The sequence below is a fragment of the Taudactylus pleione genome, unplaced genomic scaffold (genome assembly GCF_031769625.1).
Source record: "Taudactylus pleione unplaced genomic scaffold, aTauple2 ptg000435l, whole genome shotgun sequence".
Lineage (NCBI taxonomy): Eukaryota > Metazoa > Chordata > Amphibia > Anura > Myobatrachidae > Taudactylus > Taudactylus pleione.
In genome coordinates, this window is record NW_028284837.1 from 1653940 (window position 1) to 1672297 (window position 18358).

The 18358-nt window shown below is 44.4% G+C and overlaps 1 protein-coding gene across 1 annotated transcript; it reads right to left on the reverse strand.

The window, feature by feature from the left end:
• Positions 1-13838: 13838 nt before the first annotated feature.
• Positions 13839-15483, reverse strand: LOC148505885 (uncharacterized). Its single transcript, XM_088447602.1, has 3 exons — positions 15107-15483; positions 14589-14706; positions 13839-14261 (listed from the first exon to the last, which is right to left on the reverse strand). The coding sequence occupies exons 1-3, from the start codon at positions 15481-15483 to the stop codon at positions 13839-13841; spliced, it is 918 nt and encodes a 305-aa protein (XP_088303728.1).
• Positions 15484-18358: the final 2875 nt, after the last annotated feature.

The window sequence follows — 18358 nt, forward strand, 5'->3', positions numbered from 1 at the left end:
CATCACTACTAGATTTTCAAATAGCAGTATATTTATAGAAAGCTTTCTTATATTCCGAGGATACAATAATCAATGTGTTTATTATGTGGCATATATATAATAATCATGCACACTATGGGCCTCATTCAGACCCGCTTGCAAGCGCCTATGCGCTCGCAAGTGGGTCGATGTTGAGGCCCTGCGCACGTGCAGTGGCCGCACTGTGCCTGCGCAAGCCCCGGAGCGAGAGAGAAATTCTCTCCCTCCCGGGCTCACGACAAAAGGGGCGGCTATCTATGGTGATCGACAGCTCGCACCATTTTGTAGGCAGGGTGTGGGGGTGTCTAGCCAAAAGGAGGCATTCCCGACGGAATGCCTGCCAAAAGCTCACTGGGGCTTGCGGTAGAGGAGACCCTACCACAAGGGTCTCGTCACAAACCCTGATGACCACGATGGTCTTGACCATCGCGACCATTAACCTGGCCGCTCGCTAAAGCTCTGGGTGTTCACCCTCAGCCTAGTGAGCGGCCAGGAGGCCGGCTCTGAACATAGAAGCGGCCGCCCTCTTTCAGAGCGAGCCCTCACATTTTGCGAGCAGCTCTGGATGAGGTCCTATATCTGTTGGATTTGTTCAATAAATATATAATGGCTTAGGGATGCTTATAGATTGTACTAATCTGTCACTGAAGCTGTGCTTGCTTGTGCCTGCTATTCTCATAGAGCTCTCAAGGTTTAATTGTAGCTCATAACCATTTGTAAAATAATGAAGCCATTAGAGTTATAGCATAATCTATATGTCAATATATGAATACTCAAATTTAGCACATGAACGCTATTGCATTAGTAATTCATATAAATAAATCAAAAGAGAATCACTACTGGGTTCTCAGATAGCGCTGGACTTTTGTAAGGTCATCTTTACTGCAAAGCATACAATGAAGATAGAACCACAGGAGTAGTAGACCCAAGACTTGTTCACAGATATGATACTTCAGCTTGTCTCTCCTCAGGGCCACAACTAGGGGGGGGCTAGAGGTGCACGTGCACCGGGTGCTGGAATGCTGGGGGTGAAAAAGGGATGACTCATGGTGGCTTGGGGGCTGCAGAGTTAGAAAACTGCAAAAATGTCCGCCGCCAAAAAGGAGACAGATGCTAGAGGTCCGTACTGGACCTCTGGTGTCTGTCTCCTCCTTGGTGGCGGCCATTTTTGGATGGTCATTTTCAGCAGATTCCATGTGGACTGGCCATGGCAATGAACATAAACCCCATGGCAATGAGCATAAACCCCATAGCAACGAGCATAAACCCCATAGCAATGAGCATGAATCCCCCTGGCAATGAGCATGAAACTCCATGGCAACGAGCATAAACCCCATGGCAACAAGCATGTAACCCCTGGCAATGAGCATAAACCCCATAGCAATGAGCATAAACCCCATAGCAACGAGCATGAAACCTCCTGGCAACAAGCATGAAACCCCCTGGCAACGAGCATTAAAAGCCCTGACAACAAGCATGAAACCCCCTGGCAACGAGCATGAAACTCCCTGGCAATGAGCATGGAACCCCCTGGCAATGAGCATAAAACCCCTGACAATGAGCAGGTAATTTTAAAGTAATTAGAAGCCTTACTGTGGGGCATAAAATGGTGTCAGGCAAATATGTAAGTGGCACTTTGGTAATAGGCATTATAGTGTGTGGCATAATGTGTAATGGGCATGATTGTGTGTGGAATAATGTAAGTCACTATACCAGGGACGTTTGACTAGTGCACTGCCTTATGGAGGAGCGAGGACAAAATCCAGGTACAGGAAGGGAGGGGGCACAAAATTGCTACCTTGCACCGGGTGACGGATATCCTAGTTTTGGCCCTGCTCTTCTCATGAATTACATTCACATTGCAGGTTATATTTTACTGCATAATTATTAGTTATATCCAAAGGAAACAACAACAGTAATCACAAGTGAAATTGTATCTCATCCAAAAAGGGCAAAGCCCCTATTAATACTGCAAGGGGGCATCTATGTCAGATGTATATGCTAATTGGCTTGTGCATTCATAAAGGTAACAGTCGCTATTTCAGAGGGTAATGCTGTGCCTCTGCTGTTCTGGGATTCACAGATATTTTCTCACAGTCTCTATATTAATGATCTGTTTCACTGTATCATATATCATATATGTTTCAAATATGACAAAATAATATGACTAAAATTAAAAGTAAAATTAAATAATAAGCAAGCATTTATATTGTGTATATACAGTATATATATTAGGGGTGAGCGGGTTCGGATTTCTGAAATCCGAACCCCCCCGAGCCCCCCCGATCCGAGTCCGATCCGAGTCAGGCTCGACTTTTCCCGCCTGACTCGGATCTGAAATCGAGGCAAAACGTCATCATCCCGCCTTCCGAGTCTCGCGGGTTTTGGATCCTATATAAGGTACCCGCGTCGGCGCCATTTTCTCACTCGGCTGTGGACAGTGAAGAGGGAGGGTGGGAGTTAGGGCTGTGTAGTGTAGTGTAGTGTAGTGCTGCTGTTGTCCACTACTTCAAAGTCCATAGGGGCTGGCTGTGTTGTGCTGTGCTGCTGTTGTTAATAGGGGCTGTGTCCACTACTTCAAAGTCCATAGGGGCTGGCTGGACTGTGTTGTGCAGTCAGTTCTCCATAGGGGCTGTGTCCACTCCAAAGTCCTGTGCAGTGTCCCAGTCCTAAAGGGGTGCTGTAGTGTTGTCCAGGGGGTGCTCTGTCCATCAGGGGTGCTCCCCCCAAGTGCTAAAAAAATAATATATTTTCTGTGTTTGTGAATTGTGTGCGCAGTAGCCGCACATGCATCAACAAAGTAGTGACAAGCGTGCGCCTGTGTCATAAGTAAAAGGCCGGCTGGCTTGACCGTTAAAGGGTGCTGTAACCCCCAAAGTACACTCCAGTCCAAACCAAAAAAAAAATTATTTTCTGTGTTTGTGAATTGTGTGCGCAGTAGCCGCACGTGCATCAACAAAGTAGTGCCAAGCGTGCACCTGTGTCATAAGTAAAGGGCCGGCTGGCTTGACCGTTAAAGGGTGCTGTAACCCCCGAAAGTACACTCCAGTCCAAACCAAAAAAAAATTTATTTTCTGTGTTTGTGAATTGTGTGCGCAGTAGCCGCACGTGCATCAACAAAGTAGTGCCAAGCGTGCGCCTGTGTCATAAGTAAAGGGCCGGCTGGCTTGACCGTTAAGGGTGCTGTAACCCCCGAAAGTACACTCCAGACCAAACCAAAAAAAAAATTATTTTCTGTGTTTGTGAATTGTGTGCGCAGTAGCCGCACGTGCATCAACAAAGTAGTGCCAAGCGTGCGCCTGTGTCATAAGTAAAGGGCCGGCTGGCTTGACCGTTAAGGGTGCTGTAACCCCCGAAAGTACACTCCAGTCCAAACCAAAAAAAAAATTATTTGCTGTGTTTGTGAATTGTGTGCGCAGTAGCCGCACGTGCATCAACAAAGTAGTGCCAAGCGTGCGCCTGTGTCATAAGTAAAGGGCCGGCTGGCTTGACCGTTAAGGGTGCTGTAACCCCCGAAAGTACACTCCAGTCCAAACCAAAAAAAAATTTATTTTCTGTGTTTGTGAATTGTGTGCGCAGTAGCCGCACGTGCATCAACAAAGTAGTGCCAAGCGTGCGCCTGTGTCATAAGTAAAGGGCCGGCTGGCTTGACCGTTAAAGGGTGCTGTAACCCCCAAAGTACACTCCAGTCCAAACCAAAAAAAAAATAATTTTCTGTGTTTGTGAATTGTGTGCGCAGTAGCCGCACGTGCATCAACAAAGTAGTGCCAAGCGTGCGCCTGTGTCATAAGTAAAGGGCCGGCTGGCTTGACCGTTAAAGGGTGCTGTAACCCCCAAAGTACACTCCAGTCCAAACCAAAAAAAAAATTATTTTCTGTGTTTGTGAATTGTGTGCGCAGTAGCCGCACGTGCATCAACAAAGTAGTGCCAAGCGTGCGCCTGTGTCATAAGTAAAGGGCCGGCTGGCTTGACCGTTAAGGGTGCTGTAACCCCCGAAAGTACACTCCAGTCCAAACCAAAAAAAAAATTATTTTCTGTGTTTGTGAATTTGTGCGCAGTAGCCGCACGTGCATCAACAAAGTAGTGGCAAGCGTGCGCCTGTGTCATAAGTAAAGGGCCGGCTGGCTTGACCGTTAAAGGGTGCTGTAACCCCCGAAAGTACACTCCAGTCCAAACCAAAAAAAAAATTATTTTCTGTGTTTGTGAATTGTGTGCGCAGTAGCCGCACGTGCATCAACAAAGTAGTGCCAAGCGTGCGCCTGTGTCATAAGTAAAGGGCCGGCTGGCTTGACCGTTAAGGGTGCTGTAACCCCCGAAAGTACACTCCAGTCCAAACCAAATAAAAAATTATTTTCTGTGTTTGTGAATTGTGTGCGCAGTAGCCGCACGTGCATCAACAAAGTAGTGCCAAGCGTGCGCCTGTGTCATAAGTAAAGGGCCGGCTGGCTTGACCGTTAAGGGTGCTGTAACCCCCGAAAGTACACTCCAGTCCAAACCAAAAAAAAAATTATTTTCTGTGTTTGTGAATTGTGTGCGCAGTAGCCGCACGTGCATCAACAAAGTAGTGCCAAGCGTGCGCCTGTGTCATAAGTAAAGGGCAGGCTGGCTTGACCGTTAAAGGGTGCTGTAACCCCCAAAGTACACTCCAGTCCAAACCAAAAAAAAATTATTTTCTGTGTTTGTGAATTGTGTGCGCAGTAGCCGTACGTGCATCAACAAAGTAGTGCCAAGCGTGCGCCTGTGTCATAAGTAAAGGACCGGCTGGCTTGACCGTTAAGGGTGCTGTAACCCCCGAAAGTACACTCCTGTCCAAACCAAAAAAAAAAATATTTTCTGTGTTTAGCCGCACGTATATATCAAATTGATATAACATAAATGGAGGACCAAACTTTCTCCGATAAAAATAAAATAGAGAAAGATCAAGAACCACTTCCTCCTAGTGCTGAAGCTGCTGCCACTAGTCATGACATAGACGATAACATGCCATCAACGTCGTCTGCCAAGGCCGATGCCCATTGTCATAGTAGAGGGCACATACAATCCCAAATGGCAAAGTTCAGGAAAATGACCTTGAAAAAGACATCTAAATCAGCTGAAGAGAAACGTAAACTTGCCAATATGCCATTTACGACACGGAGTGGCAAGGAACGGCTAAGGTCGATCCCTAGTATGTTCATGACTAGTGGTTCAGCTTCCCATGACGATGGAAGCCCTCCTCCCACTAAAAAAATCAAAAGAGTTAAGCTGGCAAAAGCACAGCGAAGAACTGTGCTTTCTAAGAAGATATCACAAATCCCCAAGGAGAGTCCAAGTGTGGTGGTGGTTGCGATGCCTGACCTTCCCAGCACTGGACGGGAAGAGGTGGCTCTTTCCACCATTTGCACGCCCCCTGCAAGTGCTGAAAGGAGCACCCACAGTCCACTTGCTGATATGCAAATTGAAGATGTCACTGTTGAAGTACAACAGGATGAGGATACTGGTGTAGCTGGCGCTGAGGAGGAAGTTGGCGAGGAGGATTCTGATGGTGATGTGGTTTGTTTAAATCAGGCTCCGGGGGAGACAGTTGTTGTCCGTGGGATGAAAAGCCCATCACGGTCATGCCTGGGCAGAAGACCAAACATTCCACCTCTTTAGTCTGGCAATATTTCTATCCAAATCCGGACAACAACTGTCTTGCCATATGTACCATATGTAAAGGTGAAATAAGTAGGGGTAGGGACGTCAACCACCTAGGAACATCCTCCCTTATACGGCACCTGCAGCGCGTTCATAAAAAGTTACTGTCAAGTTCAGAAACTTTGGCTAAGACCGTAAGCAGTCCAGGGACACCTAAATCCCATTGTCCTGTTGTATCCAAGCGCCTGCAAACCACACCGTCAACTCCCTCCTCGTCAATTTCCTCCTTAGTCAGGATCGGAAGTAGTCCTGCAGGCCATGTCACTGGCATGACTGACTCTCCTATCCGGGATTCCTCCGGAGGATCCTGCATTGCTACGCCTACTGCTGCCGCTGCTGCTGTTGCTGCTGCTCGGAGTCGTTCATCATCCCAGAGAGGAAGTAGGAACACCACTACTTTTACTAAACAATTGACCCTCCAACAGTCCTTAGCGAGGAGGATGAAGTACGACAGCAGTCATCCTGAAGCAAAACGTATAACTGAGGCCTTGACTGCTATGTTGGTGTTAGACGTGTGTCCGGTATCCACCATTAGTGCAGTGGGATTTAGACAATTGATGGAGGTAGTGTGTCCCCGGTTCCAAATCCCGTCTAGATTCCACTTCACTAGGCAGGCGATACCGAGACTGTACAGAAACGTCAGAAAAAGTGTCCTCAGTGTCCTGAAAAATGCCGTTGTACACAATGTCCACTTAACCACGGACATGTGGACAAGTGGAACAGGGCAGACTAAGGACTATATGACTGTGACAGCCCACTGGGTAGATGTATCACCTTACGCAGCAACAGCAGCAGCGTCACCAGTAGCAGCATCTCAGAAACGCCAGCTCGTTACAAGGCAGGCTACGCTGTGTATCACCGGTTTCAGTAAGAGGCACACCGCCGACAACCTCTTAGAGAAACTGAGGGAAATCATCGCCCAGTGGCTTACCCCACTTAGACTCTCCTGGGGATTTGTGATATCTGACAACGCCACCAATATTGTGCGGGCATTACATCTGGGCAAATTCCAGCACGTCCCATGTTTTGCTCACACAATAAACTTGGTGGTGCAGAATTTTCTGAAAAGCGACAGGGGCGTGCAGGAGATGCTTTGGGTGGCCCGAAAAATTTCTGGCCACTTTCGCCATTCAGCGACTGCGTGCCGAAGACTGGAGCTCCAGCAAACACTCTTGAACCTGCCCCGCCATCACCTGAAGCAAGAGGTTGTGACGCGGTGGAACTCAACCCTCTATATGCTTCAGAGGATGGAGGAGCAACAAAAGGCCATACAAGCCTATACATCCACCTATGACATAGGCAAAGGAGGGGGTATGCACCTGACTCAAGCGCAGTGGAGAATGATTTCCGTGTTGTGCAAGGTTCTCCAGCCCTTCGAACTTGCCACACGTGAAGTCAGTTCAGACACTGCCAGCTTGAGTCAGGTCATTCCCCTCATCAGGCTTTTGCAGAAGCAGCTGGAGAAAGTGAAGGAGGAGCTAAGACGGAGCGATTCCGCTCGGCATGTGGGACTTGTGGATGAAGCCCTTCATTCGCTTTGCCAGGATTCCAGGGTGGTCAATCTGTTGAAATCAGACCACTACATTTTGGCCACCGTGCTCGATCCTAGGTTTAAAGCCTATGTGGTGTCTCTCTTTCCGGCCGACACAAGCCTGCAGAGGTGCAAAGACCTGCTGGTGAACACACTGTCAGCTGAAGCGGAACGTGACATGTCAACGGCTCCTTCTTCATTTTCTCCCGCAACTGGGGCTGCCAGGAAAAAACTTAGGTTTCCTAAGCAACCCGCTGGCGGTGATGCAGGGCAGGCAGGACCAAGTTTGGACATCTGGTCCGGACTGAAGGACCTGGCAACAATTTCTGACATGTCTACTGTCACTGCATATGATACTGTCACCATTGACAGAATGGTGGAGGATTACATCGGTGACAGCATCCAAGTAGGCATGTCAGACAGTCCATACCTGTACTGGCAGGAAAAAGAGGCAATTTGGAGGCCCCTGTACAAACTGGCTCTATTTTACCTGAGTTGCCCCCCCTCCAGTGTGTACTCCGAAAGAGTGTTTAGTGCAGCCGGGAACCTTGTCAGCGAAAGGCGTAGGAGGTTGCTTCCACAGAATGTGGAGAAGATGATGTTCATCAAAATGAATTATCAGCTCTTCCAGGGAGACCAGCCTCCAGAAGGTACAGAGGGACCTGTGGTGGTGGATTCAAGTGGGGACGAGTTAATACTTTGTGAGGATGAGGATGTACACACTGAAGAGGGTGAGGAATCCGTGGATGAGGAGGATGAGGATGACATCTTGCCTCCGTAGAGCCAGTTTGTGCAGGGACACATTAATTGCCAGCTTGTTTTGTGGGGGCCCAAACGAACCAATCATTTCAGCCACAGTTGTGTGGCAGACCCTGGCGCTGAAATGATTGATTTGTTAAAGTGTGCATGTCCTGTTTATACAACATAAGGGTGGGTGGGAGGGCCCAAGGACAATTCCATCTTGCACCTCTTTTTTTTCTTTGCATTATGTACAGTTTGGGGCCTAGTTTTTCTAACTGCCATCCTGTCTGCCACTGCAGTGTCACTCCTAGATGGGTCACGTGTTTGTGCCGCCCACTCGTGTCGCTTAGCATAGTCATCCAGCTACCTCGGTGCAACCTTTTGGACATAAAAACACTATTGTGAGGTGTGAGGTTTTCAGAATAGACTGGAAATGAGTGGAAATTAAGGTTATTGAGGTTAATAATAGCATAGGAGCAGAAAAACCTACAAATTCTGTGATTTTAGCTGTTTTTATGCTTTTTTTCAAAAAAATACAGATCCAAAACACAAAACCCAGAACCCAAAACACGGAAGGGTGGTTTTGGCAAAACCAATCCAGATCCAAAACACGAAGAAAGATCCAGATCCAAAACCAAAACACAAAACACGAAAAGTGGCCGGTGCACACCCCTAATATATATATATATATATATATATATATATATATATATATAGCAATATATATTATATAAATATATATAAGTGACAACACAGTCCCATTTGCTGTGAGCGCTGTCAATCAGAAGGCTTACCACTTTGTGGTCACTTACCTTGATATAAGCACATTCAACCCAGTATTCGGTTTTGCCCTTGACGAAGCTATAAGTAAAATGCGCATAGGCTAATAGCAGCGTCCATCACTCAGGCCGCTGCATGTTTTTAACTAACACTATTCCTTGTAAGTGTATTAAATTAACTGTGATGGTATCTAAAAGTGTGAATATTACGCGGATGTAACAGAGCCTCTGTGGTGATATCGGCACTGCCATATAAGTTACAAAGCCAGGAGCAGAATCCGTGACTCAGGGAACTGTATGCCTCTAACAAATAATATTGACATATGTACTCATTTAGGTGATTAGCAGCGTCCTTGACATAGGGGTCCATTTATCACTGATCGCTTTTGTAACGCGATCAGGGCATGCCAGTAGCACCCCTGACCGCATTGCAAAAAGCGATCTCTTCGGCCAGATGTATCATCTGGGACATGCAGGGGCACGGGCTCCGACAGGAGCCCATCCCTGCGACGTCTCCAGAGAGCTGCCGGCCACTACAGGGGGTGGTGCATCCGGGGGATATTTAGTATTTCAGGTAAACCTCTGGGATTTTACCTCAAATACATTTTGATAAAGGGCCCCTCAGAGTGCTACACGCTTGTAACAAACACTATTCCCTACATGCGTAGAACACAAATTGTGATGTTATCCAAAAGTGGAAACACCACGCTGATGTAACTAAACCTCTGTGGAAATACCGGCATTGCTGTTTATGCTATGAAAGAAATAACAGAGGGCCTGATTCAGACCCGGATGCTATTTGCGGATGCTCATTCTGAAAAAGGGGCCGGATATTTAAATTGAGCGCGCTCTTTGCGGTCTGTTGACGCCTCTATGTCTGAGCGAGACCTGAAAAATGCGCTCGCTTTTTTGTAAAGATGCCCCTTTGCCGTTCGCATCATACTTCATCTCCTGTATTTATTAGATTAATCGGGAACATCGAAAGGCATCTGAACTGCTCGCAGTGCTTGTGGTAGGATTTACTTCCTGCTATCACTGCGAGCAGTTCAGGCTAAAAGACAACCAAGTGACGTGGTCGATGACGCTCCTTTACTAATTATGCACTCCCATAAAACGCCGTTTTGACCGTTTGGCACGCCTGCATTCGGATCGCCACTCCCCCGTTTTCAAGGACCTTCCCCTGTTACCACCCACAAACGCCTCATCCTGTCACTCAAATTAGCAGCCGCTCACTGTTTTATCAGCACACGATTTCCGACCGCAATGACTGGTTGGAGCATGCGCATTACAACCCATACGCATGCGCAGTTGTGCGAACATCGCTCGGAGCGAATGAGCGGCCGCTTATGAGCGGCTCTGAATCAGGCCCTCAGTCCGTGATTCAAAAAATTGTATGCTTGTAACAAATACAACTGATGCATGATTACATTTATTAAAGAATTATCAATATACAACAAGCTAATATTGTAAGACAGTTATATGATCGTGTAATTGAACATGATACATCTGATTCATTAGCGATAAACAGTGTGAATTAGAACCTCTGCCCTTTGAATTCGATGACAGCAGTACTGTAGAGATTTCTAATGCCGTGGATTCTGCCTTCAGCTGTTGTAGGCATTACATTTAGTAATAACTGATTACTGGAAATGATCTTGATATATACATATCCCCAGCAAATAGTTATTATACTTCGTTGTTTATTTACCTAATATTATTATTGTATTAAGCAAAGAATATGTATTCAGCTATATGGGCAGTATTCAATTAGTTTTGCCTGCCGGACTTTTCACCTACATGTCTTTTGGACACGGAAACTTATCATGTGTGTCCCCGCTATTCGCCGTATTCAATTCCAAAAAACATGAAAATAGCGATCAGAACAGTCAGAAAGTGGTGGCAGAATCGGGGAAATAAGCCTGAACCCCCAAAAAAGACGCACTAACATTGGGGATCAATGTAGTAGTGCCCGAATAGTCCTAATAAATTGTTTGGGGTACTTAAGTTGGTTCACTAGCCTCTAATTAGTGTTTTTGCACAAGTGGTGAAGAATGGCATTAAGCAGTATTTTTGGAGAAAATAAGTAGTCCTGTCAAATTTGGGGTACCTGAAAATGGGTGCAAGCAAATTTTAATGTCTCTAAAGTGAAGTTTTCATAAAAGTGAAATTCTTCCATCATGAAAGCACTTGCAACCCCCAAACCACTTGGTCCCTTCTTAGATCATCCCCTGAACCTTATTTCACTAGTTTTTGCAGTTGTCTCCCCACTTTGTACTCTTTCACCCCCAAAATAAAAGTACTTTTTTGGGGTGTTCTTAAGTTTTCTCCTGGAAATTTCTTGACACAGTTGTCCTTTGGGAGGCTGTTCCTAGGCTCCTGAGTGGGCTCCCCACCTTTGCACCCCAAAATAAAAATGTTGCACTTATTTTCTCCTGCTATTCAGAGGCAAATCTTTTTCGACTATTACATTGCATTGACTTTACTTGTAAATTTCCGCCACGAGAAAAGACGTAATTGGCGATACTTTATCGCGGATCTCGGCTTTTTGCATCTAATTGTATATGGTCCTATGTGTCAGTTTCCAGTGACAATCACACGGCAGCACCAGCTACCATTACATGTATCGATTGAGAGATTGTTATTAGTGTTTGTGAAATAGCAACAACATTTGGATACACGGAAGGAAGATAACTGATACCCCTTTCAGACAGAGAAAAGAACCCGGTAATTTTCCAGCTCTAGCCGGGTCGACCCGGGTTTTTTTTCTGTCTGAAAGGGTCAACACGGTACCTAATTCCCGGTACTTCGACCCAGGTATTTACCTGGGTTTTTCCAGGGTCTTACATGGGTTTGTGGCTGTCTGAAAGGCGCTGACCTGGGTTTTTCTACTCCGGACATAGTAAACAGCGCTTATTGGCTGAGATGGCAGTGCACAGGCTGATTGGCTGAGCGGCTGGGTCTCCTTGATTGGCTGAGCGAGCGGGGCAGTGGCGCTGGCGTCTGATGTCACAGTTGTGCTGCAGAAAAGGAGATAGAGAGAGAGACATGGTGCACTGGAAGGAAGAGGAGATCCGTGAGCTGCTGGCAGTCAGAGGGGAGGGAGGAGAAGATCCGCAAACAGATCAGTGGCACAGTGAAGGACTCAATAGTCTACACAAACATAGCTAAGATCCTCACCTCAAGGGGCATTGTGCGGACCCAGCAGCAGGTAGTGAACAAACTGAAAGCTCTACGCAAAATACTACAACAAAGTTCACGACCATAACAGGCGGAAAAGTGATGCTGCCAGAATGGAATGGGTTTACTACGATCAGTGTAATGAAATCTTTGGCAATTCTGCACTGGTTAATCCCATTGCCATATCATCGTCTAGTTGTGCATCTTCACGAAGTGTTAACCCAGAGAACAGCCAATCCTGCCCAATGACACCACCAATACTCTTTGATGACATCACAGAGATAAGTGACACAGATCCAATGGCTGCCATGGGGGTCCCAGACACCAATACACTTGAGGGTGTGGTTGAGGCGAGTGGAAGCAGTGCGAGTGGGATGCCAACTCCTGCCCAGACTGAGACTCCGACATTGCGCAGGAACAGTAAGTTACTATACACCCACTTATTAATTTTTGGGAATGTTAACATTGTCCTGTATAGACTTGTCATTATAGTATGACTATGCTGATTTTACTATGCTGAAATCCAAACTCAATGTAATGTATCTGTTGCAATGTGAAGCTAGTGTGCAGTAGGCCGCAAGCACATATATGTTGACATCACTGCTTTGATTTAATTTGTAAATGTATTTATTCTTTTCTTCTATTCCTAGTCTTTCAAGTACCAGAGCGGAAGAAAAAAACTAGCAACGCGCACAATGACCAGAATCCTGGTAAATTAGCTGCGAGATTCCGATGCTGAATTCCAGGCACAGGAGGATGCCCGACTCCAGCACTTCTTTGACAATGAGAGAGAGTTACAAAATTAATTTGTCAGTCAGCTCGTTGGTCTACACGAACAAATTTCACGTGAAAACAGAGAGGCACAGATGTCCTTCCATAACTCCACAACCTTAATGTATCCTCCTCAGTACTCTGAGGGTCCTATTAGAAATTACCAACAGCATAGCAGAGGGCTACCATTTCTGCAAAGTAACCCCTCCAATCCACCTCATGCTACTCCTCATAGCACAGTGCAAAGTTATCCAGATGGCACAGGGAATAGTAATCCACATGTCACTGTACAGAGCAGTCCACATGCCAATACCAGTCCAGAGGGCACAGTGCCTAGCACTCCACATGTCACTGTGCATAATAGTCCAGACGGCACAGGAAATACTAATCAATATGGCACTGTGCATACATATGCAGATGGCTCGGGGATTAATACACAAAATGGCAGAGTGCATAGTTATTCAGATGGCACTAATCAAAACAGTCCACTTAGCACTATTGTCAGCACTGCCTACATACAGTTGTAGACTTGTAATATGTTTTTCATGTTTGCTATCCAGTTTATGTTTCTTTTTTGTTCAAGTTTGTTTTTTTTGACAATCTTGTATATCCTGCACTTAACAGGCCTAGCAAGAGCTCAGGGCAATGTGTGGGCGCCCTTTAACTCAGCTACTGTATATGGTGGTGTACATAATTTACAATATACACACATTACGTCTTCTATTTGGTGAATGTGCCAAAGAAATATTGTTGTTTTGTAGTTAATAATTTGTATACTGCACTTAACAGGCCAGTCTAGAGCTTTCTGCCATGTGTGGCCGCTATATTACCAAATGTATACTGTATATGTGTCATTTCAAAGGGTGGGCCTGAAACACAGTTCTAATAGTTGGGGTGCCTCCCCTATTATATTTTAGAATTCCATGACAGCAGAACCTATTCTTCTATTCTCTGTATACACATTTAAATTGTTGAATGCATTAAGGTCATGTTGTTAAAGGCTAATGCATATTTGTTCAATAATAAAAGAAGCACTTTAAATGTAAAGAATTAATACTGAAGGTGTTACATGTGAGATAACATGTGCATAACATGAGCCTAACAAATAAAACAAAAATTTGTTTGCAAGACAACCCTTGTGTCCTCTACTGTGTCATTGTATGTAAGTTTCCAGTGAGGGTGTTACGGATGACCTCAGCACTGGCACTAGTTGGATCACCCTCATAGGTTGCTGCTTCTAAAGGAGTATCACATAGGTCACAGTCCACCACATTCCACTCTGGTAAAAAGTGTTCTTTGTTAAGCTCGCAGCAAGCAGCAACCACATCAGGTACCAGGGTGAGGGAAATGTCATTGCACTTCAGTAGACACCGCCAACGCCCCTTCAGTCTTCCAAACGCGTTTTCCACCACCATCCTGGCAGAGCTAAGAGTGTGGGTGAACTGTACTTTTTCTGGAGACAGTAGGAAATGTTGAGTGAAGCCCTTGCTGAGCCATAGCCTCAAAGGGAACGCAGCATCTCCAATAATGTGGATCGGGATCTCCACCCCATCTACAAATTTGGATTTCTGTAAAGGTAAACAAAAAATATATATATAGAATATATACGTGGCAATCTGTATATCACACCTGGCTAACCTGTGGCTCTCCAGCCACACACATCAGCATGCCTTAACATAGTTTGAGCTTTGCCAAGATTGAGAACTGTGGTAGGGCATGCTAGGATGTGTAGTTTCACAAAAGCTGGATAGCCACAGGTTCCCCAGACCTGCTCTATATGTTGGTAGGGTATAATCTGTAACAGGGTATGCTGGGATATAGGGCAACCCTGTACCAAATTTGAAATATATTGCATTTTGATCGTACACAGAAGGAAACAAAAGAGAACAATTTACCTCTCTAGGGAACAGCCATCCATCTTGCCTCTCCTCCACAATGTGGAACAAGTCAGAATTGGCAAGTATACATGAGTCATGTGCACGGCCAGACCAGCCAATACATACATCTGTGAAACTAATTTGTACATGTTTAGTTGTGGATAATAAATACATATTATGGGCCCAACATATCTCTCACTTTAGAACGTAACATACAACTTACCAATACTTATGGTTCACTACAGCCTGCAGGATGATAGAGTGCCAGCCTTTACGGTTGTGGTAATCCGCTGGGTTCTCTGTGGGGCAATAATGGGTATGTGGGTTCCATCTATGGCCCCACCACACTAGGGATATCCACGTTGCAGGAATCCTTTGATAGTATCATCCAGCCGATCACCTTGTTGTAAGGAGATGAAGCCGTGGTAAAGGGTCTCCAACAATGCCTGTGTCACTTCCCGCACTAACACACACACCATTGAAATGCCAACACCAAACAAACAGGAGATGGTACAGTATTCCCCCGGGTTGCATACCACCACAACACAATCTCCAGTCTCCTGCATGGCTTGATGGTCTTGCGGTAGTTGGTGCTTCCCTTGCTGAGTGCTGGGATGAGAAGTTCCAACAGGTAGTTGAAGGTCCCACGCGACATACAAAAGTGTACCATCCACTGCTCTGCTGCAAAAGCTTCCACAGTTGCCCAGAAAGCTTCTCCATGCCTACGGTCTCTGGTCCACAATGAGCGATTAGACGCACTGGTAAGCCTCAGTGTGGACATAATGCTGACCAAAATCAGGGCTCTCCTTCTCCGCAAATGCCTGCGTCGACTAGAAGTCCTCTCCACCATAAATTGCTCCCTTCTCCTCCTGGCATAAGATTGTGCCAGGTAGCACAGTGTAAGCACCTGCATCACGCTTTCATTTGCTGTGTAAAACAGCAATAACTGAGGAGCACTTGGCTACTGTGTAGTAACTCATCAGCCATGGTTAATGCAATGCAGTGAGCAGTCACCACCCACTTTCATGACCTCATCTCTGTGTGCCATAAAACAGTCCATTTATTATGACACACAGTATATTGCAGGGATAATCTGTGTTCTGTGTGAAAGGGGTCGACCCAGGAATTTCCAGGGAATTATGTGCTATGTGAAAGGTGTTTAGGAGCAAATTCCCGGGTCCTTCCCGGGTTGAACGATACTGGAAAAACCCGGGTTTTGGGGATTTTTCTGTCTGAAAGTGGTATGAGTGACAATTTATTGGTTACACTGTGAACGATCTGCTGCTGAGCCATAGTAATACATAACACACACTACAGCCTAATACTTAGGACTGGATAATCGTGCCTGGAACAAGAATTTTATATTATTTTATGTTCTTGCATGGTAATTTTTCTCAGTGTCTCTCAGTAATTGATTGGTTCCAATAGCATAAAGATATAGGCTAGGAATATTAAGACCTTAAGCTGCGTACACACGGTACGACTTAAATGGACAATATGAACGATAACGATATCAATCATATCGTTATTGTTCATATCGTGATTTTTTGTCCACCAATGACCTGCGATGCTCGGGCACGTATGGTCGATATCGACCATCGCCCATGCATGCAGGCCAACCTGGTCGATATCGACCAGGTTACTATAGGGACCCACGATCGTTGATCTAACAATGATATCGTTATCATTGTTGATAGTCCCATCTGTATTCACCATTAGAGTTATTACTTAAACATGCAGCTATGGAGTGTAAAGAACATTTGGCGGATTCACTAACTTTAGAAAGCACCACCGAGTATAATCAATTAATATATATATATATATATATATATATATATATAGAACATCCTACTATTATAAATATCATCTATTTTTAAGTGAAAGTGACAACTTTTGGTGAGGTAGGACCACACAGACTCAGCTATTAGGATAAATTTAGGGATCCTTCATAGATTGGCCAATTTAGGTAGGCTCCTTAGTATTATAATTATTATACTGAGTGGCTATTATTTATTCTAATGGTGCATTTTCCGCTATACTGTATGTGAAAATCGAATAAATAGGTCTGCAAATCTACAACAATACAATAATATACAATGAGATTTACATCACATGACAATTTAAATGAGTAGGTCAAACTATTGAAGAACAATAAACAAGTGAATAATGTTGTTTTTTAATCACTTTATTTCAGATAAAGAGACAATTATTCACCAATCACAATATTTCGCTAGCTTTTAAAAAAAATTAATTTAAAAATAAAAATCAACAATAAAAGAATAGTATTTTTATCGAAAATAATAAAAGTTACGTTTTACTTTATCTTGTACATCTGGACCTCTATATTTTCAGATATAATTCAGTTACATATACTGTAGTACAATTTATCCAGTGAGCGGCCCTTATGGGAATACTTTTTTCTTTTTCTATTTAAAAGATTTTTGCCATAAATTCATAATTGCTCTCATGCAAAGCCGGGGTGGGTTGCTAGAATACATATATTAAATCATACTTACGGTGCACATTTGATTGTTGGTGGTCTCTCAGTGAAGTAAATTTTTTGGTAAACTTTATCCATGAAAATTGGCATCAAAACTCCTATCATGACATTTCCAGGTCGTGTTAATCCCTCAAGAGCAGGGACAAACAGTTTGCATTTTTGGTCCAGGGAATTAATCAATTGAAGGATAATAAACATTATCATTGCCCGGGTTATTGAAGAGAAACTGATCATTTTATATAAATTGGTTTAAAATAGCCTACAGTATAGACAAGCATGACAAATCAAACTTACACTGTAACACCAAAACCGCAGGAAACAATTATATACATAATACAGTGAGTGTACTGCATTTTATTCTATTAAACATAAATAACATATATATATATATATATATATATATATATATATATGTACAAAGTACATTATGTGTAATTAAAGTGGAGTAGATATTACTGATGGTGTATGATGGAGGTGTAGTGACAGTGATGTGAATAGATGAGGGTGTATGATGGAGGTGTAGTGACAGTGATGTGTATAGATGAGGGTGTATGATAAAGGTGTAGTGACAGTGATGTGTATAGATGAGGGTGTATGATAAAGGTGTAGTGACAGTGATGTGTATAGATGAGTGTGTATGATGGAGATGTAGTGACAGTGATGTGTATAGATGAGGGTGTATGATCGAGGTGTAGTGACAGTGATGTGTATAGATGAGGGTGTATGATGGAGGTGTAGTGACAGTGATGTGCATAGATGAGGGTGTATGATGGAGATGTAGTGACAGTGATGTGTATAGATGAGTGTGTATGATGGAGATGTAGTGACAGTGATGTGTATAGATGAGGGTGTATGATCGAGGTGTAGTGACAGTGATGTGTATAGATGAGGGTGTATGATGGAGGTATAGTGACAGTGATGTGCATAGATGAGGGTGTATGATCGAGGTGTAGTGACAGTGATATGTATAGATGAGGGTGTATGATGGAGATGTAGTGACAGTGATGTGTTTAGATGAGGTTGTATGATGGATGTGTAGTGACAGTGATGTGTATAGATGAGGGTGTATGATGGAGGTATAGTGACAGTGATGAGTATAGATGAGGTGTATGATGGAGGTGTAGTGACAGTGATGTGTATAGATGAGGTGTATGATGGAGATGTAGTGACAGTGATGTGTATAGATGAGGGTGTATGATGGAGGTGTAGTGACAGTGATGTGTATAGATGAGGGTGTATGATGGAGGTGTAGTGACAGTGATGTGTATAGATGAGGTGTATGATGGAG

Bases quoted from the DNA above. Each gene is read 5' to 3' on its own strand.
- LOC148505885 (XM_088447602.1), bottom strand. From the start codon at position 15,483: ATGCAGGTGCTTACACTGTGCTACCTGGCACAATCTTATGCCAGGAGG. The intron at 14,707-15,106 runs GTATGCAACCCG...TGTACAAATTAG, and splicing joins CTGGAGATTGTGTTGTGGTG to TTTCACAGATGTATGTATTG. The intron at 14,262-14,588 runs GTAAATTGTTCT...TTACCTTTACAG, and splicing joins GATGGCTGTTCCCTAGAGAG to AAATCCAAATTTGTAGATGG.